Source organism: Lepus europaeus, chromosome 3 (genome assembly GCF_033115175.1).
Source record: "Lepus europaeus isolate LE1 chromosome 3, mLepTim1.pri, whole genome shotgun sequence".
In the NCBI taxonomy this organism is placed as follows: Eukaryota; Metazoa; Chordata; class Mammalia; order Lagomorpha; family Leporidae; genus Lepus; species Lepus europaeus.
Window position 1 is genome coordinate 72,257,709 of NC_084829.1, and position 24,193 is coordinate 72,281,901.

At 39.0% G+C, this 24,193-nt stretch overlaps 1 protein-coding gene across 3 annotated transcripts in view; it reads right to left on the bottom strand.

Annotated features, from left to right (window-relative positions):
- Positions 1-2,555: 2,555 nt before the first annotated feature.
- COL12A1 (collagen type XII alpha 1 chain) overlaps positions 2,556-24,193 on the bottom strand; it is a 125,458-nt gene continuing 103,820 nt past the window's right edge. For 2 of the 3 annotated variants that reach the window (XM_062186369.1, XM_062186368.1), the window contains 14 exons: positions 23,330-23,407; positions 21,794-21,880; positions 19,610-19,663; positions 18,465-18,560; positions 17,876-17,929; positions 17,481-17,534; positions 13,659-13,712; positions 12,982-13,053; positions 8,865-8,900; positions 8,691-8,757; positions 7,571-7,759; positions 6,225-6,293; positions 5,026-5,196; positions 2,556-2,823 (listed from right to left, as the gene is read on the bottom strand). In XM_062186369.1, coding sequence (XP_062042353.1) covers positions 2,645-2,823; positions 5,026-5,196; positions 6,225-6,293; positions 7,571-7,759; positions 8,691-8,757; positions 8,865-8,900; positions 12,982-13,053; positions 13,659-13,712; positions 17,481-17,534; positions 17,876-17,929; positions 18,465-18,560; positions 19,610-19,663; positions 21,794-21,880; positions 23,330-23,407 — 1,260 coding nt within the window. In that variant the 3' untranslated portion in view covers positions 2,556-2,644. Of the gene's footprint in view, positions 2,824-3,386; positions 4,033-5,025; positions 5,197-6,224; positions 6,294-7,570; positions 7,760-8,690; positions 8,758-8,864; positions 8,901-12,981; positions 13,054-13,658; positions 13,713-17,480; positions 17,535-17,875; positions 17,930-18,464; positions 18,561-19,609; positions 19,664-21,793; positions 21,881-23,329; positions 23,408-24,193 lie in introns of those variants that run through there. The other variant, XM_062186371.1, reaches the window with a different exon arrangement.

Below are 24,193 nucleotides of genomic sequence, written 5' to 3' on the forward strand. Positions count from 1 at the left end.
AGCAGAGAGCTGGCCTGGAAGAGGGGCAACCGGGACAGGATCGGTGCCTCGACCGGGACTGGAACCCGGTGTGCCGGCGCTGCAAAGCGGAGGATTAGCCTAGTGAGCCGCGGCGCCGGCCAATAAATAAAATCTTAGAAGAAAAATCATACCCACATCTACAGTGAGAGGAGCCAATTCCTTTGTGCTTCAAATCCATGTGACTCTGGACCCCCACTGGGTCAGTCATCAGGCTCCTGACACAGAGGCTGTTCCTCAAAGAACATCAGAAACTCAAGGGAACTGGCAATTAATCAAAACAAAAATAGAACTTTGAGATTTGAAAATTTCTTCCCAGAAAGTTGAATATCAAACCAGCAGGTGTGGGAAAAGCATCTGGTGATAAACTAGGTTAAGAACCACAGACCCAGCAGCTTAGTCTTGTTCTCATACTAAGTAGCTGTGTCTGTTTCCTCTTACATAAAGAAGAGTTGGATAATCTCAGCGGTCTCTTCTAGCTTTAAAAGAGCATGTGGTAGGGCCAGTGTCCTGGTGCAGCTGGTAAAGCCACCACCTGTGACACCAGCACCCCAAGTGGGCCCTGGTTTGTTTCCTGGCTGTTCCACTTCTGACCCAGCTCCCCGTTAATGGCCTGGGAATACCAGCGGAGGATGGCTCTAGTGTTTGAGTCCCTACTCCCATGTGGGAGACCCAGATGAAACTGCTGGCTCCTGTCTTCAGCCTCGCTTAGCTCTGGCAGTTGTGACTATCTAGGGAGTGAGCCAGCAGATAAAAGATGAAAGATAGTTCTCTCTCTCTTCTATCTCAAATAAATAAATAAATCTTAAAACAAAAAAGGTGCATTTGGTGGGGAGGGGCCTTTGGTATACCAGTTCAGATGCTACTTGGGTTGCCAATATCTCATGTTGGTTTGAGTCCTGGGTTTGAGTCCTGGGTTTGAGTCCCAGCCCTGCTTTCCACTAATGCACACCCTGGGAGGCATCAGTGATGGCTTAAACACTTGAGTTCCTGCCACCCACATAGGAGACCTAGATTGATTTCCAGACTCCTGGATCAGCTGTTGTAAGCATTTTGGAAGTAAACCTATGGATGGAATATATTTCTCTGTGTCTTTGCCTTTCAAATGAAATGAAAATAAATATTTTTAAAGTGTCAATGTTGAGGATTACAGGTGAAATTATTATGAGTCTGAAATCTACTTGAAGTCTCCTGAATGTAATATATGCACACATGTCATCTACTGCTTTTGATCTTGGTTTCTAGGATATATTTAATGCAGATGTTTTGCCCTGTGGAAATCTATCACTTCCCCCTCTCTCTTCAATTGATTAACTCTTTCAAATCAACATTTATATTGTTTTCTTTGATATTTTGAATGATGTTGTTGCAGTTAGATGGAAAATGAGGGTATGAAATATAAAAATACCTCTGAAAGACTTTAGTGGGCAAAATAGAGTATAGGAAAATGATTAAATGCATACAAAATCATGTGGCTTGCTGGAGATTATTTGGTTGTTTGGGGTCTCCTAGGATACCTAGTTGTTTTTCCACCAGCCCACACATCCTCTGCATTCCTAATAAAGTCTTTGGAGTCTTCTGGGCTTTTTAAGTCTCTCTCTACTCTTTTTCTATGACTTCACCATATCATTAAAAATCTAAACTTATTTAGCATAATTTAATAGTATTAACAAGATTTATAACTGTATCCAAGGATATGAATTTGTTTGTTGTAACAACCGCATGAGCAGTCCAAAAGGGCCATTGAAGAAGAAAAAAAACATACATGTCAAATTTTCAGTAGTTTTATTGAAAAATGCCTCTTTTGTTTCAGAAATAAATAATATAAGGCAGTGAAATTCACAATCTGCAGTTAAAATATAAAAGCAGCAATTCTATGTTCATAGTCTTGCAAACATTTTCCAACTGCTTTTGATAACTAAGAAACATGTTCTGGAAAAAAAAGTTCATACTAAATATACAACACAAACATGCAATTCCATTTCTGCAGAATAATCTGCAATTTGGCATAAATGTTAGTGTGTCTAAAACAAGGAGGTTTAAGGCATATGGAACTGTATCCAGTTGATACAATAACTTGAGCTACATGGCTTAAGGATTGTGGTTGTTAAGAGAGATGTATAAGAGCATCTTATGCTCTAAAGTATAACAGGAGATAGAAGAGGAAGATAAACAATTGCAATAGAGTTGACGTTTCCTTCCTTTTTGTTTTTAGAAGAGGAATTACTTGCATTGAATTGAATTGCGGAAAAAGTAATGAAAAAGATAAACTGCCCTCTGGAAATGTGCAGTAGCTCTGAGCTCCAGAACTTACTGCTTAACCTAAGAGTTTCATTGAAGCCGCCCACTGTGCTAACTAAAGGCACAGGGCATGTTCTCGTCTTGCAGCTTTTGTGGAAAACAAACTTATTTTGCAAGTGTTTCAAGGGCAAAGGCAAAGGTGTCTACAGGCTGCGTGCTGCGAGCTAAGCGTCCTGCGGAAACCAGGGTCTCTACAGTCAGAGTGGGTACTCTTGGATGAAGCAACGCCGGAAGAAACATCGCGGAAAAGATGTACACAGCTCCATCAGACCTGTAAATGAGACTCCCTACGCCTCCCCCCCGCGTGGCGGCGCGGCGCTTGGTCTCAGGTTCGCTGCCCGGGGCCGCGGGGCAGGGCGCGCCGCCAGCGCGCGTGGGGAGGCTGCTCCTCTGCAGGCTCGTCGGCGCCGTAGTCCTCGTACTCCGCCGTCCGCTCAGGCTCCACCGGCACGATGAAGGGCTCGCGCTCAGGCAGGTAGGCCCCGCCTTCGGGCACGTAGGGCTCTGTCCGATTCAACATTACAGTTATGGCATGATTTGGAAGGCACACACACACGCACGCACACACACACAGCAAAAGCTAAATGGCCACCCGAGGTGGTGGCACTCCAGTCTTAGTCTCATAACTATAAATAGATAAGTTACAGAATTCTGATTACTTCCACGTGCAGAAAGAATTTGGTGACGATCAAATAAGGAAATGGCACTTTAAAAAACACCTTCAAAAACCCAGCAGTAAATACAATCATTGCACAAATACCTGGGAAGAAGCCAAAGAACTGTAAACTCAGTACCTAGGTAGGATTTTTGCAAATCCCCAAGTAACTGTTCATGACTTCAAACTCCTCAATTCAAAGAACTTGGAAAGATGAGGAGGTGTGGGGAACTTTTATTGGCTCCCAGCAACTGAACTCCGGAGCTGAAAACTATCACCAGGTAATATACAGTACATGACATGTTCTGTGGCCGCCCCTCACACAGACTGAGTTACAGCTAGTGGGTGAGGAACACCAGTGACTATAGCAAAACGAAGAAGAAAGTTTGAAACTTTGGCTTGAAAATTGTGGTTACAAAACCCAAATGAAAGTACACATACAAAAAAAAAAAAAAAAAAAGAAGAAGAAGAAGAAAAAGAAAAAGACACATGCCCTGAATCAGACACATGGCTAACAAGCAAGGGATCAAAAGATTCCATTCGGTGTTATTCCGGCAAAGAGCAAGCAGCAGGCTTGGATGCAGAAGCTTGCTGTAGAATTGTTAAGTGATTTTAGCAGACAGGATCACATACAAATCATTTACAAGCCACAATTAGTTTATTATTTACAGAACACATTTCTCTTTAACCAGGTTAATTGTTTTTCTTAAAATGGCATCATCATCTCCGCTGGTTAGTAGTTTTGTTATGCACCTCTTTCACAACTGAGGCTCCTCATGGCTGTGTGTTTGAACTTTTTTAAAAGTATTTTTCTACATTATTACTGAAATGCATCAGGATTATAATCTGACACCACTGCTTTTGTCTAGTTCAAGTTAGTATAAAGAGTCTCCACCCTCCTTTATGATGTCGACCCGGTTCGTTAACCATATCTGGGCTGAGATTTCCATACAGACTCATTTCCTAATAAGCACGTGCGCAAACATCTCAGAAACAGGATTTTCATGTATTCAAACTGTAAGCAGCACTGGCGACTTAGAAAATGTGTTAGCCGGAACCTGAAACAGGTCAAAGATGATAGTTTTTAAAAGTTGAATTACTATGCAAAAAATATATATACACATCCATCTAAGTATGTAATGGTTAAAGTATATATATATATATCCATATATTTTCAGTTATTCACATATGTCATAAAGTGATTTAAATTTATCTTACAAAGAATTAAATGGTAATTTTGTGAATGGGTTTCATGAGAAATACACATTAAGATTTGTGATCACTTTTGGTCACAAGTAATTAAGCACATGAATATATAGATATATAGATATTTAGATATTCAACTACTCATGCACTATTTGCTAGTAGCAAACCATATCAAACAGCAGTACCATTTTTAAAACTTGCAAGATGCTTGAGGATGCATTAATGAAAAGGTCACTGTAGACCACAGCATGACTATCTTATTACCATATCAGCATATATCCCAGGTCCTCCCATCCCACAAATTCAGGTATAATTGTCAACAACTAGAATTTCATTAACAACCTTTCAAGAAAAGAAAAACTACTCAGTCCCAGATTTTATAAGTTAATTCCATGCATAATGAGGGATAGTGGGTTATTTTCCACTGTCTGCACCACATTATCAAATAGTTTCTCTACAAATTAGGCCTCCAAAATATTTTTTATATATATTCATGGCATTCTATAATTGTATTCAACAAATTCCTGTTACCAACTTTTAAGTTGGAAAAAAAGAAAATTTAATTGGTAGCACTCTGAGCTCCCAAGAAAATATTGAGAAGTTTATTGTGATTTGGTAAACAGAGAAATATGAGAAGGAATAGAAAATAATTATCTTGTTTCTAAGAGTGAAACAATGTTTATTCTTTGGGAGAGAACACTATTATTATATAACCAAAACAACTGAAAGAATTGCTGTCTTCAAAAAAGGCTCAAATCAACCTTTCTTTACTCCTAGGGCTCTTAACAGCCATAAAGATTCTTTACTTCAGGCGAAACTGAATGCCTACAATGGCAACAACATACCTGGATAGCCTTGCCCATTGTATGGGATGCTGGCACACTGGGATGAATCACAGTATCCAGGAGGACCTGGGGGTCCTCGGATACCTGAGTTTCCAGGACGACCAGGGGGGCCAGGGGGACCTCTGGAACCTGTGGACCCTGGTGGACCTGTTCTAGATTCTCCTTGTGGACCTAGTGTAGAGTTGAAACAAACACATTTCCTCTCATGTTAAATATATCATACTTGAATAAGTCAACAATATTTTAAGTGACACCTCCACTGCCTCAAGATAGACTATTCACTGTTATATGGCAAGAAAACATTTTCTCAGGAAATACCCAAGATGTACCAAAGTGAAACTTTCTTACCATTGACTCATCAAGAGTTAAAGTCAGAAATCCACTATGCAAAACAACATTATTTAACAATTTTATTCAAAAGTAACTGATTTAGTAAGGATTAGGCCAAATTAAAGATCACAATGAGTTCTTGATTTGTTCCCATCCTCATAGAGAGAGAGAAGAGTGCTGCATTAAGCAGCCACATTGAACTGCCATGAAAATGCGAGCGTGTCTGTTCAGCACCTCCAGATTATGTTTGGGAAGCAGTTACTTTTGGACCAAGTGATACTGAGTTATGGTTGACATAAATGTGAAGATTCAACCATAGAGCTGACCATGTTTGCAGGAGTCTCATGGGGAGCTTATACTGAAGAAACTAATTCATTTTCAAGCCAGTAATTGAAAAGCATAAAACAACTAGAAAGCTATTATTTATTCCTAAAATATCAGGAAAGCTGCTGTAAATGAAATTTTGCAATGCCATCAGACCTTTTAGTGAGGACATATTTTTTTCAGTCAGCTCTCTATTGAAGAACCACTAAAAGAAACAGGAAATGTAACCATCCTCAAGGTTTGAGACCAAACAAAACAATTAGGAATTCCCTAAAAAAGGGAAATGGATTTTTGTTTCTATTAGAAAAAATAATCACCCTCTTTGTCACTAACACTCATATAACACATGTTACAGTTACTTTAATTGCCTAATAGAACACATTCATTTAGAGAACATAAAGCATGAGAAGGATATTATGCAAATTGGACCTGCTGAAGCATATGCCATATGAATGCCTCAAATCAACAGGAGGGGACCGTGACTCCCTTGGGGACTGTGTGCTCTCTCAGTATCTATACCCTTTATCTATCTCATTACAACCTACCTGGGGGGCCAGGTAGCCCTCGAGGTCCTGGAGAACCATTACCCCTTTCACCTTTCTCTCCTGGCAAACCTAAGGAAGAGAAAAAAAAAAAAAAGCACAAGAGGAAAATTATCTGGAAACGATAATTTCTTAAACAAGCTGTTTATTAATTGGAGAGGTATAGAGATGATGAGAGAGAGAAAGAGAGAGAGAATTAAGAACAAGCACTGCCCTGTCCTCCACTGTTTCACACCTCACATGTCCTCAGTGGCCAGGGGTGGGATGGAACCAAAACTGGGAGCCGGGAACACTAACCAGTCTCCCATGTGGGTGTCAGGAACCCAGTTACTTGAGCCATCACTGCTGCCTTCCAGGATCTGCACTGGCAGGAAGCTGGTGTCAGAAACCAGAACTGGGAATTGAACCCAGGCACTCAGGGATGCCTGAATCCTAACCACTAGGCTAAACACCCACCCCTTATCTGATAGTACTTGATTCAGGTAATTCTTTTCCTTAGTGGAAGAAGAACTTAATTTTTCACAGAAGTTCGTTCCATAAGCCAGATTCTTTCTAGACATTTCTGTAATTCCAAACCCATGGCCAAGAAGTAAATCTGGCTACAATTAAGGAGGAAAAAATAATTAGGAGGAAACATTTCTAATACATTGTAAAATAGTAATTAAGGATAGAACTCTTGAGTAAATAGTTATAATTTATTGAAAAAAATCTTAAAGGTTTCCTATGTTTTGTAGCCCTATCAGTATAGCTTCTAAAACATCAGAATTATAGAAATAACTATCATTTGTCTAAATATTAACTACTTTTTTACCAAGGTGAGTACAAGAATCCTGAAACATCTAGAAACAAGCAATCCTATTTTGCTTCTTTTCCTTCAGTTACACTTATCTACCATGAAATTAAAATCAAACAAAAATACAAGATCAGTGCCAAGCCCTGAATAATGGAGCCAAAAGAATATGAATCTAAAACTATAGGACTGCTTAAGCATACTCTGTTGCTGCTCAGCTCTTGGCACAGTCTTATCAATTAATACAATTCCAGTGCCTGATTGAGTTTGCTAACATATAACTTTTCTCATTAACAACAGCAACAAATCAGAAAATGGCATTATCTTTACTGAGATATCCTGACAAAAGCATCGTGTTTTCTAAGATACGATCTCTTTGGCCTGTGAGTTGTCTGCTGAGACAGCCAGCTTCATGGACAGACAGCTCTTCTAGGGCTGTTCAAACAAGACCAATTAAGTAGATTGCCAAGTTCAGTCCTCCAGATGCTTTCAACCTGACCCAACTCCTCAACTTGCTGAGTGCTTCTTTTATCCCTGTGATGCAGCCAGAAATGCCTACCTCGTTCACCAGGGGGTCCCTGCATCCCTGGTGTGCCTGGGAAGCCTGGTCGCCCCCCAGGCCCTGGTTCTCCTCTGGCACCAGCACTGCCTGGGGGACCTGGAGGGCCTGGCGGGCCTGGTTGGTTTCGATTGGAGTGGTAATCGTTTGGAATCTGATTCAACATCTGATTGAATCTGCTCATCTGACCTACAAATAAAAATACGGCTTGTTAGTAAGAAACCCAATTAAGGGGAGGATGAGAGACTGAGACTTATCTCCCTCCTCCCTCAAGGAACATTCTAATGGGAATCCTAAAAGTAGAAATAAGACATTCCAGTCACCCCATACAAAATGATCCTTTATAAATGTTTTCCAAAAAATGCTGACTTATAAGCCTCATGCATTACCATGAATATGAAAGCTTGTTAAAGTTTAATGTAGCTCTGAAATCAAGCCTTGAGGTGTGACAGATGATGTCACACCAAGAGAAGCTTGTTTAAGAAATTCTATGATTTTTGTGCTTGCCTAAGGTAGGGATAATCAGCGTGCAACTCTTTATGGGGTACCATGAAAGCAACAGGTTTCTGGGCTTCATACCCAAGAAAATGATTAGCTAGATTTGGGTCACTGCCCAGAAACCCTCATTTTTAACAAGCAACACAAATAGATTATTATAAGGCAGGACCACACTTTGAGAAACACATATTAATCTCAAAGAGGGGACCTGGATTTTAAGTCTACCCTCAGACTACAGACATTGAACTTTGTTACTTAATAGGCCTCATGGAATATGAAGTAAAAGTCTGTGAAAAAAGGAGAGACAAGAAAAATCAAAAACAACCTTCTATGACTAAATTAACTTTGGTGTGCCTCCATCCTCAAGGTCATCATCTAACTTAAAGGTCAAAACTTAAAGGACCAATGTCTTAGTACTCAAGACATTATCTGCTTCCACATATACACTGAGGAAGTTTATAAAAAATCCTAATATGAAAATGGAAAGCCTCTTTAATATATGATTTTGTATCAGATTAAACATAAATATAACTGGCAACCATTTTACTTTGGGTTATTATTTTACCTTAATGACAGTATTTAAGATATCATTAGCTTTTAGTAAAAAGGAAAGAAGTATTACCACTTATCATTTGTTCACAGACTTGTCTTGCAACTGCTCGCATCATGTTCTGAGAAGCAATGTCTCCCTTGTTAATTAAAGCAACAAGAAGCATTAACATATTATTTCTATAGCTTAAGACTTCAATGTTTAATACACAAAATACATGTAAATCAAATTTTCTGAAATACATACCCTATCACCCTTCTCTCCTTTCAACCCAGACGGACCCTGAAATAGAGGAATGTTACATGTTAGAAACTGACAAACATGATCTAAAGTGATGCACAGATGGACATGATAAAAGAGAACAAGGCCTAATATATCATGAACTAGCAAAATTGATATAGGTAAAGAGGTAGCTAGCAAGCAGAAGCTGAGGTTGGTAGCCCCTCCATGCTGCCTTTGTGCTTGCAGCCCTGCCTGCAACACCCAAATCTGCCTCCTCCCAACCCTTTCCATGCAGCAGAAAGCCGCAGCTTCTATGAACACACCTCTGAGAACCAGTAACTGCCAAAAATAACCAACATGGCTGCCAGTGGCATCTCCACAATGAATTTAGCTCATTATAATGTCATTCAAATAAAACCACCACAGCTGACATTCCTACTCCCATCATGAACCTGACATCATGACACTTCATAGATTTCCAGAAAAGGGCAAGGTAATCGGTAGCATTCAAACCCCACTCCAAACTCTGCCTTCTATGAATATTCAAATAGACCCTACCCCAGATCCCACTGCTATGCCTCCAAATAGTATAAAAGGATGGTCCCAAAACTCACTGAGTATAGCTCACTGTTGAAAGTATACTTTTGCTTTGCATACAAGTAAATCTTGTTTCTCTTTTGACCTTTACCTACATGATAGCCTCAAATTCTTGCCTGTGTTGGAGATAAGAACCTAGGCTCAGCCACTCTACAACAAAATGATACACTACATTTATATCCACATTATTCATATTCTGATTTTCAATAAAAATAAATCTAATCTCTCTCTGTCCCCCTCTCTCTCTGAAAAGCGTATGTCCTCTAAAACATTGCTCAGAGTTCAGGTATGAATTTTCTTTGTACAAATGTGAAGGTTTCCCAGAATTCATACTTTTTACCATGCCATTCAAGATACAAGCTTGAAACTGAAACAAAGATGTCCTTGTAACAATCTCACTCTGCTTTATATCACATGTTTGGTTAGCTCAGCTAGGTATCGTAGAATGTCCATGAGATTAATCATTGTTTCACCAAGAATCAATGGGCTTTTGTCAACTCCCTAGCTTAATATCTATCTCTAACTTCTTCCAGTGATTCTTTACACAGTGGCATGTGAAAAGAAAGGGATGTCTCCCTTATTAAATAACTCAATCCAAATGGTCCCATATCCAAGCAACCGGAGAATATTTGTCCCTACTCTGTAAGAGACCTCTCACTATGAATGATCTTGGAGAAGGTTTTCTTGAGAGTGCAATGAGTTTTTGTGTTATAGTAATATATTTCCAGGATTCCAACTGCTATCACACAAGGAGCATCCAAACCATTGACAAATCTCATATTCAGATAATATCCCAAATCAAATCACCTCTTACCATCTTCATGGAAACAACTGCAATCCAAATCATGATCCTTGGTTGAACTATTCCAGTACCTTCCTAATGGGTATTCCTGCTTCCTGTTTGGCCCCTTTGGTCTATTCTCCATAGAGAATTTAATTATTGGGAAGATAATTAAACTATGTTGTTCCTTTGGCTCCAAGAGCTTCCCATCACAATTAGAATAAAATGAGTCTTACTTTCCATGGGCTAGCTGATCCACAAAATCACCTCTTCCCAGCTCTCTGACATCAACTCTTATCCTTTTATCCATCACCACTTCATTTCTGGTACTCTTGCCTCTTGGATGTTCCCTTCACATGCCAGACTCATTCCTCAGTCGGGGCTTTTATTCATACTACTTCCTCTCCTTGAAACCCTCTTGCCACAGACAATAGCCTTCTCTCCTGCATCATTCCAGTGATACCTCCTCAGAGAGATCTCCAGAATATCATATCTAAAACAGCAACCTCATCACCACCTCAAAGTCGCTGTCTAACCTCTCATTCCATTTCTCCATTACTTCATACCACTCACCATCACTGGAACCTATAGATTTATTTACGTGGATTTTGTCTAGAAACCTTTCTAGACTCCATGAAGGCAAGAACTTTGCCTTATTTACTGTTGCACCATGTGAGACTAGAACACAGGTTGGCATACACTGTAGGCACTGAATAAGTATATGTTGATTAAATGACTAAAATATTCTACAAGAAGTTCTTAGAAAGAACAAGAAGTTCTTAGAAACATCAAACTATACATCAGGTATTATCAGTTAGGAAAAAGGTATCCAGTGGTTATAATGGCTAACGATGTAAGTGAATAGTGATTGAGCCAAGCTGTCTGCTAATTTTGGTTTTAAAAGAACACTACTTTACTATTTTTGGTTTTAGAAAAAGATAAGATAAAATAGAGACAAAATAGAGGGGAACTTGCCACTTTAGAAGGATGAGGAAGATAAAGAGAAGGGAGAGGGGGAGATAAGACCCAGATAAATATATAACAAATTATGATTATCACAAGAAAAACTGAAGTTTGGCTATCTCTTTGCTGAAAGTATTCATTTTTTGTGGAAAGACTGATTAACTTTGGGACTCCTTACAAATGTTAGGAGTTTTTTTTTACATTTAGTGCTATTTTGAGATTGTTCTGATTTGTTTTTTAAATTTACTGCCATCCTGAGATGGTTCTATTATGCATGTCTTGAAGAATGCATCTTTATTGCCAGTATTTAAAGATCACATTTCAAGTAAACACAGTAAGCATTTCTTTCAGGCTTCTAACTGCAGTCATCAATTACATAAGTAATATTCATAGATAAGACACTATCAAAATCATAGTAAAACAAAATGGAATTCTGAATGAGCAGAAATACTCTTATAAAGGTTCTGCTTTGATCTATTGAAGCAGAGAGAGTAATGAAGTTGTGTGTAGAGCACATGCAGATTTTAATGTATAGTAGGAGTCCTTCCATGTTCATGCTGCTTAGTCAGCTTTATGTAAACACAGAAAACTGCCTACGACACATAAATGTGCTGCTTTAAATTTATTTGGCATTAAAAGTTTTTCAAACTTGAATTTATGTAACTTGAATACTGAAAACAGAAGTTCTATCCAGAGAACAGCTCTGAGAACTATGTCATTCATAATAGTTGGGCTTAATTATTTGTAAGATCATCTTTATATCAGATCCCAGACTACTTAAAATAAATTCACACATCATGCATGCAAGTATGCAAATACAAATACGAAGAATATGAAGCCTGACAGCCATGACAAATACTTGTGGATATTTTAGAAACTTCAAATTCAGATTTGGAGACACTAATTTGAAAACATCAGATACATGTAATACTATCTCAACTGTGATTTCAACCCAAAACATCTGATTAAGCTAAATTGGATATAAATTGGGGTGAGTTTTAAAAAAGCAAAACTGACCAATAAAGTTGATAAATCTTTTTAATTCTGGGACTAAAATTCTACCAATGCCAGGGCCAGCACTATGGTGTGGAAGATTAAGCCTCTGCCTGCAGTGCTGGTATGCCATATGGGCACTGGCTACAGTCCCAGCTGCTCCACTTCCCATCTGGTTCCCTGCTAATGTGCCTGGGAATGCAGTGGAAGATGAAGTGCTTGGACCTCTGCACTCATGTGGGAGACCCAGAAGAAGACCTTGGCTCCTCACTTCAGTCTGGCCCAGCCCCTGCAGTGGTGGCCATGAGTGAATCAGCAGAAAGATCTCTGCCTTTCAAATGAATAAATAAATCTTTTTAAGAAAAGCAAAAAGACCAAATGGAACAGCTTGGATGATGCTGCTCAAGGATGAACATTGTCAAACTAAGGATGCAGGCTCTATGAACCATCATCACTTACTTTTCAGACTTAAGCAGCACGCCACTCCAAATAAAAAGAATCATTTTGCTGACCCAGCTCTGAGTGTTTGTACAGTGCAGAAATATGTGTCTTGGCTCACAATCCCATTCTCATTTTAAAGAAACCCCATTCTCATTTTAGAGAAACCCAATGACCACAACTTTTATCCCAGAATATTATAACTACCAAGGGAGAAAAACTTTAGAATTGCTACCATGTCAAATCCATGGGTTTAGCATAGTTTCAACAAATGCCTCAAACACAAATGTAAAGATAATCTAATCAGTCAGAACTTTTACAGTTCTCATTATTTATGTGCACAAATTAACCATGGAGTTGTCTACTTACTGGTCTTCCATGGTCTCCAGGTTTTCCTGGTTTCCCACTTGGTCCTGTGACTCCTGGAGAGCCTGGGCTTCCCTACAACACACAACCAAGAAAGGGAATGTTATGACAAAGGGAAAATCCCATGTAAAGTAAACTCAGGAAGTGAAGCCAGTTTTAAAAGCTTCTAAAAGGAACAATACATTAATTATAAATTAAGGAAGAGTACTTATATTAAAATTTATATATTTTAGATAACATGAAGAAAAGGTCTTGAAAATCCTAGTCCAACCTTTGGGAACTATACAGTGCTAAAATATATTTTGAGACTGAAATATATATAATCAACTTCACAATTTACAGACCAGAGCCAGTAAAGTCATTACAAAGTGAATTTGCAGAAAGCAATTCCTATTTTTAAATAGGGAATGAAAGCTTTGGCTGGGGATGAACAAAGAAAGAGGCTACTTTGTGCTATTTGGCATCAAGTGAACCTGATGAAACAGAAAGACTATATTTTAACTCTGCTCTTGTTTTTTCCAGCACATTATGATTTAAGAAAATAATAACAGCTCCCTCGACATCATAACCCACTACACACGTGGAATGTGCTAAAAGTAAGATACCTGGCTGTTCTCTAGCAAAATGGGGGCACTGGGTGGGGCTGAGGGATACAACAAGGTAACCCATTCTGTTCTTACCGGTGGCCCAGGCGGCCCCCTGGGTCCCATGGCACCATCTTTTCCAGTGAAGCCCTGTTGTAAAAATGGAATTAATCATATATTAGGGAGAGATGCACAGGAGAAGAGATGTTATGTTGCTTTTTGGCAGGTAAACTTTCAATAGAAAGACAAATACATTCCCAAATTTCTTTCAATTTTGTTTATGCCTTTTACTGGATAATTTCTGTGTTCATTATTTATACAGTAAAAATAAAACCATTTTAAGAGCTAGCTTAATCTTCTCCAAAGAAGACAGATTCTTTTTGATGAGGATGACAAACTTTGCTTTTGAAAAAAATATCAAGAAGTCCAAGGGAAGAGAGACCCTTTTTACTGAAAAGTCAATGTCCACAAGGCTGGTTCAGGAAGGATCAACGCAGGACTTAAGGAATGATGCTGAGAAAGGTAAGTGCCACCTAGGAGATGAAGAAGGAGAGGCAATCTGCCTGATTCTGGAATTCTTCCCATTTCCTGAGCAACTGTCAGGCAGCTGGGGCAGGACTGTCAGCATCGATGGTCAATTTCTCTGCTCCCGCCAAGAAAGAGGCAAAGCTGTCTTAACTGTCCTGGACTCCACAGATAGGAAATCTTCAATCCTCATAATAAGCAGTTAAATTTGTGAATAGCATGTCTTTCCTCATCTCCCATGACAGCCAGAACTGCATGTGCATCGGCTGACCAGGAATGGGGAACAGAGTTCAGCTCCCGCAGGCTCACTCGTTGGCCCATGCGCCTGCATCCATTTGTTGACTTTTCTCTCTCTGTGCAGTGCCAAATGACCTCTGCCTGGAATGATTCCCCTGCTACCCAGTTCACATTCATTCCCAACAGCAGAGCTCTGAAATCCAGCCGAGGATTTCTGAGTCAGTCAGTTTTTTATGATTGTTCCTTCCCTCTGTCAGAGGAGATTTTTGTCTCATTTTCTGCAGAGAATAAGAATGATCAATTCATCCACATTCTTGGGTTCTAGCAAGAATTGGGATCATTTGGATCCCTGCCTGCTGTAGGTATCCACACATCTCATTACTTCATTGATTTTACAATAGAAGTTTAAATTGTTTCTTTAAAATGTTAGAAATATTCTACTTCCCTCCAAAAAAACTTCTCAGAAACTTAAAGGTATAAGATTTCAGAATGTTTCCTGAAAGGTCTAGGCCAGCTTAACAAAAAGCAGACCTCAAGTCCATCTGATGTAACATCAACATTATTGCTGAGAGCCACTTAAGAAGCAAAAATACATCAGGAGTTTGGCTTGGACAGTTTGAATGGCACTTCTTCCATCTAAGATTCCTCAACTGCTATACAATACCCTCTTTTTCACTTTTTTTAAGATAAGTATCGTATTTCTTAATATCCTTCTTCAGTCATCATAGGAACTTCCAGATCAACCATTTTCTTTTAGGAGAAACATATCTAAGATGGGGCAAGGCAGATTTTATGCCAATGGCCTCAGAAAGGCTACCCATTGAGCCATCTACAGAATGTGGTGCTAACTTTTTTATTTTATTATTCACTTTTTGCTGCAAAGCTGTATTAATTACTACTACTTCTGCCCACTTGGTGGTGGCTGAGAGTAACTACAAAGCTGCAGCAATTATTGCTACTTCCTCCAACATGATACACATGTCACATACACATGTGTATTAGGTATTCTAACAGCTTCCCAAGTTGTGTCTGATTGTTAAAATCATCTGTGCTGCAGACAATCCACGCATCTTGTTCTTGTCCACTCCATCCTGTTAACAAGTCACCCTTCCCTCTCCATAGTCCTTGACCTTGTTGTCCTGTGCTTTCTTCTCTTTGCTTCTACCTCTGAGTACAAGATTCTTTTTTTCCATCTGAGATCCCAATATGCAGAGTCCCTCTAATTCCACAGCTGTGTACATCCCACCAGCTTTGCACTCTACTTTCAACATTCATGGTAGTTTTCTCAGTAGTAGAGAGCTGTATAGGTTGTGGAGAAAAGAGGAGAATGATTTCTTGAAAAGTCTCCTTGACCTCATTCCAACAGAACTGGGTGGCCTCACCACAGAGTTGGACACAGATGAGAGTTTGCAAGTGGAAAAGCACAGACCCTCCCAGTCCCTCACTTTTCAGGAATGCAGTGACGATGGCAATGTGGCTGCCTGACCACTAGTTCAGAGACCTCGCTGATGAGAAGTGTCCTCAGAATCTGGCCATGTTATGAATTTGATGGCACAACAAGGAGTCAGTAGTAGCAGCAGCAAGGAGTCAGCCTGTCATCGCTTCTCAACTACAATATTTTGGGTATGTTTCATAATTGAAATGATTAGCTTGCCACTTTTTTACTTGCACGGTTGCCATTTATTGTAAATTAAGAATTCAAAGAGTAGAAAAGTGCAGTCTTAAAAGTGTCAGAAGAATGTATAGTTCCATACCACCTCCAGGTCTCAGATCCCAAAAAACAGTTTTTCTCTTTACTTTCTCTCTCCCGTTTCCCTCTCCAACTTAAAAGAGGCATGGAAGTAGATAAATTCCACTGTCGTATCATAGACCATTTTGCATTATCTGGGAAAGTTTTTGCTCCATCTGAGTGACCCACCTCTCTGCCCAGGTGGTATCTTGGAGGTTAATAAATCAACATGTCCAGTGGCATCTGTCACAGAGCTGTCCCCTTCAGATCCTACTGAAAGTCACACATTTTACTTGTCGTATTAGCCAGAATGCAGACTACTCTCAGACTCTTGTCTGGACCACAAGATACTGAAAAGTTATTTGTTCCTTTGTGTTGACCAACTCTAAAATCTCTGGAGTCTTATTAAAGCACTCATGGTCTCCTAGGGAACCAAAAGTTTCTGTATTATTGATGAACAGAGAATAGAGGTTATGTTCTTTACTTGCCCTGGGAAAAAATTACTTTCCTACAATTGCTTTCATCCTAAGTCAAGAATAAACCCAAAAGCTGCCATAGGGCTAAAGTCCCTACTAAACACCAGCTCTCTACTCTATCACCAAGGTCTAGAAGTAGTATTTGAATTCCAGTGATGTAGAGAGGATGTTCTGACTTCATAGAAGTTTTTTTTGTTTTTTTGTTTGTTTGTTTGTTTGTTTTGTTTTGTTTTGTTTTTTTGACAGGCAGAGTGGATAGTGAGAGAGAGAGAGACAGAGAGAAAGGTCTTCCTTTTTGCCGTTGGTTCACCCTCCAATGGCCGCTGGGGCCGGCACATCTCACTGATCCAAAGCCAGGAGCCAGGTACTTCTCCTGGTCTCCCATGCGGGTGCAGGACCCAAGGACTTGGGCCATCCTCCACTGCCTTCCCGGGCCATAGCAGAGAGCTGGCCTGGAAGAGGGGCAACCGGGATAGAATCCGGCGCCCCAACTGGGACTAGAACCCAGTGTGCCGGCACCACAAGGCAGAGGATTAGCCTGTTAAGCCACGGCGCCGGCCATAGAAGTTATCTTGAAAATCAAGGCTACTTTCAGAATTACATAAAAACTGCCTCATAGCAAAGGTTTTAATTTTAGGACTTAAAACAACACGCTAAAATTCTATTTTTATTTGCTAAAAATCCTTTGCAGGACTTCTTTCTCTAATAAAATGAAATTTTTTCCCCAAAATTAAAATTGTAAGGACTCCCCTAAAGTCCCACGATTTTCTTTCAAAGATCTTGAGGTTGAGCTGATATTGGATGGCCCACTGGCATTAGCTTTGCAGCCTTCCAAAAATACATGACTCCACACTTCCAGTCATGCAAACTGCATTATGGAGGGTTCTTAACAAACAAGCAATGCTGTGATATGGTTTCCTACATCATTACAGCCTGCCCAAGAAAACTTACTCTATCTCCTGGAGGTCCCATTGGTCCTGGTGGGCCTGGTAATCCTGGGGTTCCCTACAAGGAAGGAAATAAGACAGTGAATCCTATACAGTATAGGATCCTTATTATTCTCCAAAACGCTTTTTTTTTTTTTAAATAAAACTCCAGAGACTCTAAAAAGAAACAGGAAACCAGAGCCAAGCACAGTGTCAGGCATGTAGCAGATGCCCAGTCTGCAAGCAAATAGCTGAAATGAACATCACACACTGGAAGGCTAAGGCCAGGGTATGAAGTGGAGTTAAAGTGAAGCATGTATCCAGTCTTCTGCTTTGCTGCTGAGTCATTTTTGACAAAAAAGTAACATTGAAAATAATGCACGAAAGATGAAAGAAAAGGCAGCTTCGAGGACAACTCACTGTTCGGCCTGGAAGTCCCGGTTCTCCAGCATCACCTTTCATCCCTTGGCGACCCTGGAGTTGACAACAGGGAGACAGTGCTCAGGCATTTCTCAGAGATTAAGGGGAAAGGGGGGACATGAGTCACGTATGAAATCATCATCACCTCTTAAATCAAATGCAGAGCTTTAGAGATGAGCACAGAAGGGTATCTTTGAAGGAAATGAATAAACCATATTTTGGGTTCTTGCTCACTGTTAAAACCACAGTTGTAATATACTAATTTCCACTTACAATGTAATGGAGTCATTGCAGGTACTAATAGAGTAATATAGCCACTTTAAAAGAATATAGTTTAACATAAGATATATATGCATTTCTTATAAGAAAAAAATTTTAAAGGTTCAGTAAGTATCTACAGAGTTATGTTTGCATAATTTAGTTTGCATATCTAAAATGAAATAACAGTCATTATAAGACTTCATCTCAATGATAAGCCCTGTTGAATTCTGAGAAAATGCTTGACTTCAGCAAAAATATAGAAAATGTTCCAGGTAAGTTCAGTGTTAAGCCACCATCCTTATTGAATACAGAAAGTCTTTGTGCTTACTTGTTCTCCTGGAATCGAGAGTCCGTTGGGTCCCTGGGGGCCTGGAGGACCCTGGGGGCCTGGAGGACCTGTATCTCCACGAGGACCAGGGGGCCCCTAAAATACACAACAGAAAGACACACAAAACACAATGAAATACTTTCCCAGTGCTAACATGCAATCAGAAATGTTTTTCCATAATGCTAAAACACTAATTATATAATGTTTACAAACATTTTGGAAATCTATACACCCATAGAAGTACTTATTAATGCCATTCTTTGTTTCTGTTTAAGACTAATACATTAAAAGAACAATTATAAAGTACAATAAATTCATAAGAACACCTAAATTTCATTAAAGTCCTATTAGAAGTAGATTTTTACCTAAAATACATTAAATATAAAACATTCATATATTTACATTCATATACAATCATAGTCAAAATTTCACTGGATTCATTTTAAGGCAGTCTTGATTTTTCTTAGACTTAGGCTTACTCCTGGAACTGAAGTATGTATAAATCAAGCAACAGAAGAACAGATATCCATGGATTGGATGCTCTATGCTAGAGCTCTTTTGCAATCAGATAGATAAGGTGGGAAGGACACAAATTTAGACAGTCCTGGGTTAGCATCCCAATCTCACCCTTTCCTAACTGTTAGCTTATCACTAATAAACTACACATTATCTTCATGAAATGCTCTTATGATGAGTTGTTTTATGGGAGACTATTGTGGAACTGGCAGAAGAGACCAATGACCCCGTAGTGAATCCATTTGTGACTGCTCAGCTATTTTCTGAGATAAGTAGAAACATGAGCAGCATAAAACTGTTCAAAAACTGGTCCTACTTTCTACCAGAACTCTTCTGCCTGCAGGGTCTTCCAGTTGATAGCAGGATCACCCCCAAAAGAAACTCCTTAAGGTTCTTCTGCAGATTTCCTATGTGTATTCGCTATAGCTGTGAGACGCATTGCATGCATTTCTTTCTCTGACTAGTCTCATCCATCATTTTGACATTCAGAGATGAGGTAGAGGTAATTATGTTACCTGAGCCACACTATGAACTAACTTACACAAGACCACATACTCTCTTGGTGGAAATATGAATAATCAGACTTCAACATATAAATGAAATTTTAATGCACTCTAACATTTACTTACAATTGCTCCATTGATACCTCTTTCACCTCTGGGACCTTTGGCACCAGGTCCTCCCTAGAATATACAGTAAGAGTACATTTTAATGTGAACATAAGGAAAGTTGGAAGAACATGGCAAATAGAAATTACTTTAGGGGGACGGTGCCGTGGCATAATAGGCTAAGCCTCCACCTGTGTCACCAACATGCTGTATGGGTGCCGGGACATGAACCGGCTGCTCCTCTTCCAATCCAGCTCTCTGCTTATGGCCTGGAAAGGCAGTAGAGGATGGCCCAAGGCGTGGGCCCCTGCACTAGTGTGGGAGATGTGGAGGAGGCTCCTGGCTCCTGGCTTCAGATTGGCCCAGCTCCAGCCATTGCGGAGTTCACTCCCATTTGGGGAGTGAACCAGCAGATGGAAGACCTTTCTCTCTGTCTCTTCCTTTCTCTGTCTGTAACTCTACTCTCAAATAAATAAATAAAAAATTTTTAAAAAATACTTTAAGGAGTACATTTTCCAATCAATACCTTTATAGCTACTTACAAAATATATTAAAATATTTTATGTCATGCAAATATGCAGGGAAAGACAATTTCCAACTTTGTATATTCTAAGTGTCTTATTTTTCTATCATGAACCTTACTGCTAACAAAATAAGAAGTTCGTTTGAAAATCTGAAGTTTATTGGCAAAGGCAAACATTACAGATACTTGAATACAGTAAAAGGAAAAATGTGTTTTGCAGTTATATGAATTATGTTCTTCAGGGAAAATAATGTGCAAAAAAAAAAAGTATACCTTAAAGTAACCAGAACTGAGAAAATATTGAAAGAATATGAAATAAATACAAAAGTGACATCCGGTGTCACCACACAGATAAAGAAAAAAAAATCTCTATTTTCAAAAATATATGTCACATCCAGGATATAATTTTATGGTTACAAATATAAATCAGATAAGTCATTATTACTAAAAAATAAGTAAGAGTGAATTTAGATGCTTTAAATGATAAGCTGGTATGTAATTAAGCTGAAATCAACTTACTATTATTTGCACTGATTCAAGTATAGTAGAATTTGGTATTCTGAGAATCTCTGAGCTGTTGCTATGTTAATTATCTATTTCCTTCATAGAAGTCAGCAGAACCTAAAGCTATCACATCCATTCCTCAAAACAGCCCAGGTCCAGATACTGGGACTCAGTAAATCAAAGGGTTCAATATGACCTATCACTGTAGTCATCAGTGATCTGCCTGGCACTTTGACCAGTTCATAGTCTTCTCACACAAGTTATTCCAATCCCCAAGACTTCACCCACAGTTTATGATATCATCATATACATGAACTGCCCTCTTGTTACTCTCATGATATATCTGCTACATAAGGTGCACAAGTTCTAGGCTCTATACAGTTGTTCTTAGGTCAGCTGTCACCCATGGCTCTATGTCATACACACAAAACCTTTCAGGGGGTTGGCATTTGGCCTTGCATCAAAGTTCCAGTTAGGATGTCCATGTTTTATATCAGAGTACCTGAGACTGTTTCACAGCTCCATGCTCCTGACTCCAGCTTCCTGCTAATGCAGATCCTGGGAGGCAGTATTAATAAGTATTTGGGTTCTTGCCCCTCATATGGGAGATGTGGATTGGGTTCCTGGGTCCCAGGCATGGGCCAGGTTCTGCTTGTTGCAGGCCTGTGGGAAGCCAGCAGATGGGAGCATGCTCGCTCTCTTGCTCTCTCACGCACTCTCTCTCTCTCTCGTTCTCTCTCTCGCTCTCTAGCTGTGTGTGTGTGTATGTGTATGAGAAAGAGAGAGTGTGTGTATCTGTGAGTGTGTGTGTGCATGTGTGCCTGACTCTCAAATAAATGAATAATTTTTAGAAAGCTTTCAGGAATTGTAGCGTATTTTGCATGTCATACCAACAAGTAGAAATCTAGGTTCACATCTTTCAGAGAGAAACCCTTGAAGGCTAGCCAATACCATCATTCCTAAATGGCTGGAGAAACGTGTCAAATAAGAGAATCAGATTTTCTTCCTGATTTACTCTATTTCATATCTCTAGATAGACTATAAAGATGGCCTGCAATTTAGCCTGCTCTATCTTACAAAACATGAGGGGATTGAAGCATTTTATGTACTCCCTACTGGCAAGCAGATTATAACTTCAAAAATTTCAAAGGAGAAAAACAGAGTTTCAGTTTCCTTACTGCAGGGCCTGGAGGTCCCGGAGGTCCAACACTGTCCTGTGTGCAGGTACAAGCATTTGGAAGGGCAGGACATTTCGCTTCATCTCTCTGAAATTTTGGAAAGAAAATTTATCTATGAATTTAGATGAAAAATAACTTCTCATTCTCACTCCTATTTATATTCTCTTTAATTGCTACAAATAGTCTTATGCTGAAACTTGATTTATTCCTTTAAGCCTTTATTTTATGCCTACTTTAGGAAACAAATTTGCAAGAACACTGGGATCAACAGAGTTTAATATAATTTTCTCCAAACCACTATGACAGAAATATTACACATTTCAAATACAGACTTCCATTTCATTCAGAAAAAAAATATACAAAATGCTTTCCATAATCTGCAAGGACCTACATGTTCTGCAAACAGAACCCTATCACCCTGCCCATCTCATTGTTACCACTTTCCCCCTTTACTTTATCTCTTTTCCAGCCCCACTGATCTGCTTACTGCTTCTCACATAATTTGAGTACATGGTGGTCAAAGGGCTTTGGCATGTACAGGTCCCTCCGTCTGCAATGTTCTTCCTCAATAACCACGTTTGCTTCCTCAGTTCGTTCAGGTCTTGCCTTATCACCAAGGGCTGATGGTACACACCGTCATTCCCCAGCCCTTTATCCTGGTTTAATCCTCTGTAACATAGTATGTACATCCCTCTATATGTGCAGGGGATTGAAACTGTCAATGTAAATGCTGTGTAAATGATTGTTATACTGTATTGTTTATGGAAAAATGACAATTTTAAAAGTCCATATGTGCCCATTGCATTACATATGCAGGTTTTTTCAAATGTTTTTAACCAAATTTGGTTGAATCCATGGAATCAGAGACACAGATGACTAATTGTACAAATATATACCTATTTGTAAACCATTTCTCTCCCTCTGTCTTCCTATAGACTACTCACTTATTATGCTATAATCCTACCACACAGAGTAGTATTGGCTTTTAATAAGTACTTGATAAATATTTGTTGAATAAATAGTACACATTCATCATCAAGATTTATGCAGTTCTTTATTTGCAAAATGCTTCAAATCCATCATCAATATTCAACTTTATAACTGTTATCCCCAAACCGATACTATGGGGGGAAATCCATCATCTCAAGAAGATATATGAAATATTTCACCCATCTAAAAAGTCCTAGATACTAAAAAGGTGATGGCTTATTCTGCAAAATGTTGAACTTTCATGAGTAACAGGACACTCACAGTAAGTTGGTTTATCAAATACTTTGGCTCACCAGGACCTTTCTGACTGTAATGGGAAATTTCCAGATATGGCCTTATGCATTCCTAGCTTGCAAGGGAAGGACTGGTCACACAAACCCAACCTGAGTTATGGTAGCTGAGAGCACGCAAATTGGGTATCCCTTGGCTCCATTCTGGACATGCAGCTACTGAGTGCAGCTTCCTCTCCCACACTGTCTGCATCACAGTGGTTATTCCTGGAGACTATCGATACACTACAACAGAATTGAATTCCATTATACTCACCCGTGAGGGAATATCACAGCATCTGTCTCTGCTGGTCCACACTGGGCTGCAGACAATGTCAAAGTTCTGGATTTGGAACTGCAAACAACCAACAGCAACAGCAACTAAAGATGCATGAAAATATTTCAACATTTCCACATTTTAATCTTTTCCAGTTTCTCACACAGATTCCTTCAAGGGAGCTAGTCTTTGAGATCAATGTGATTATTTGTTCACAGGAAACTACACAGTAACATGTGCCTAAGAGAAAGAGGTAGTAAAGTGAGAGACATATGTGAAATTTCCACTCTTGGTTCACTTCCTTGGCTAAAATGAAGTCCTTAAGTGAATTTGGTTGTGATTCATTAGAATATTAATTTCTACATTTAAATGAATTTGAAAATTACATATATTTAAGCCAACTATTAAGAGTTTATCTTTGTAGAAAAATAAAGAGACCATTCCTTACTTTTTATACAATCAACTCTCTTCTTTTCAGAAATTGTTACTTAGGAATTAATAACTTTTCTGATGATCCTCAACCAAACTATCTCACTGTGGCATATGCTTTGTTTTCTTCTACAGTTTAAAAACAAATCTCTTTTGACAAAAAAATAAAAAGTTTTGACATAGTAATTATTTTTAAAAACCAGATATCATTGTTCTATTGAATATTAAATTAAAAAATAACTTCAACAGTCAACAAAATGGACTTTAATCATTATTATCTTCCATTTGAATGCCTTGTTTTTATATTGTGAAATAAAAATTTCCCTTTTGAGTCTAGAAGAAAAATCATGTACACAGAAGCTAAAACTAAATTAAATAAATAATGCTATTTTTAAAATAATGGTAGAAACCAAAGGAGATTAGCTTTGCTTTTAG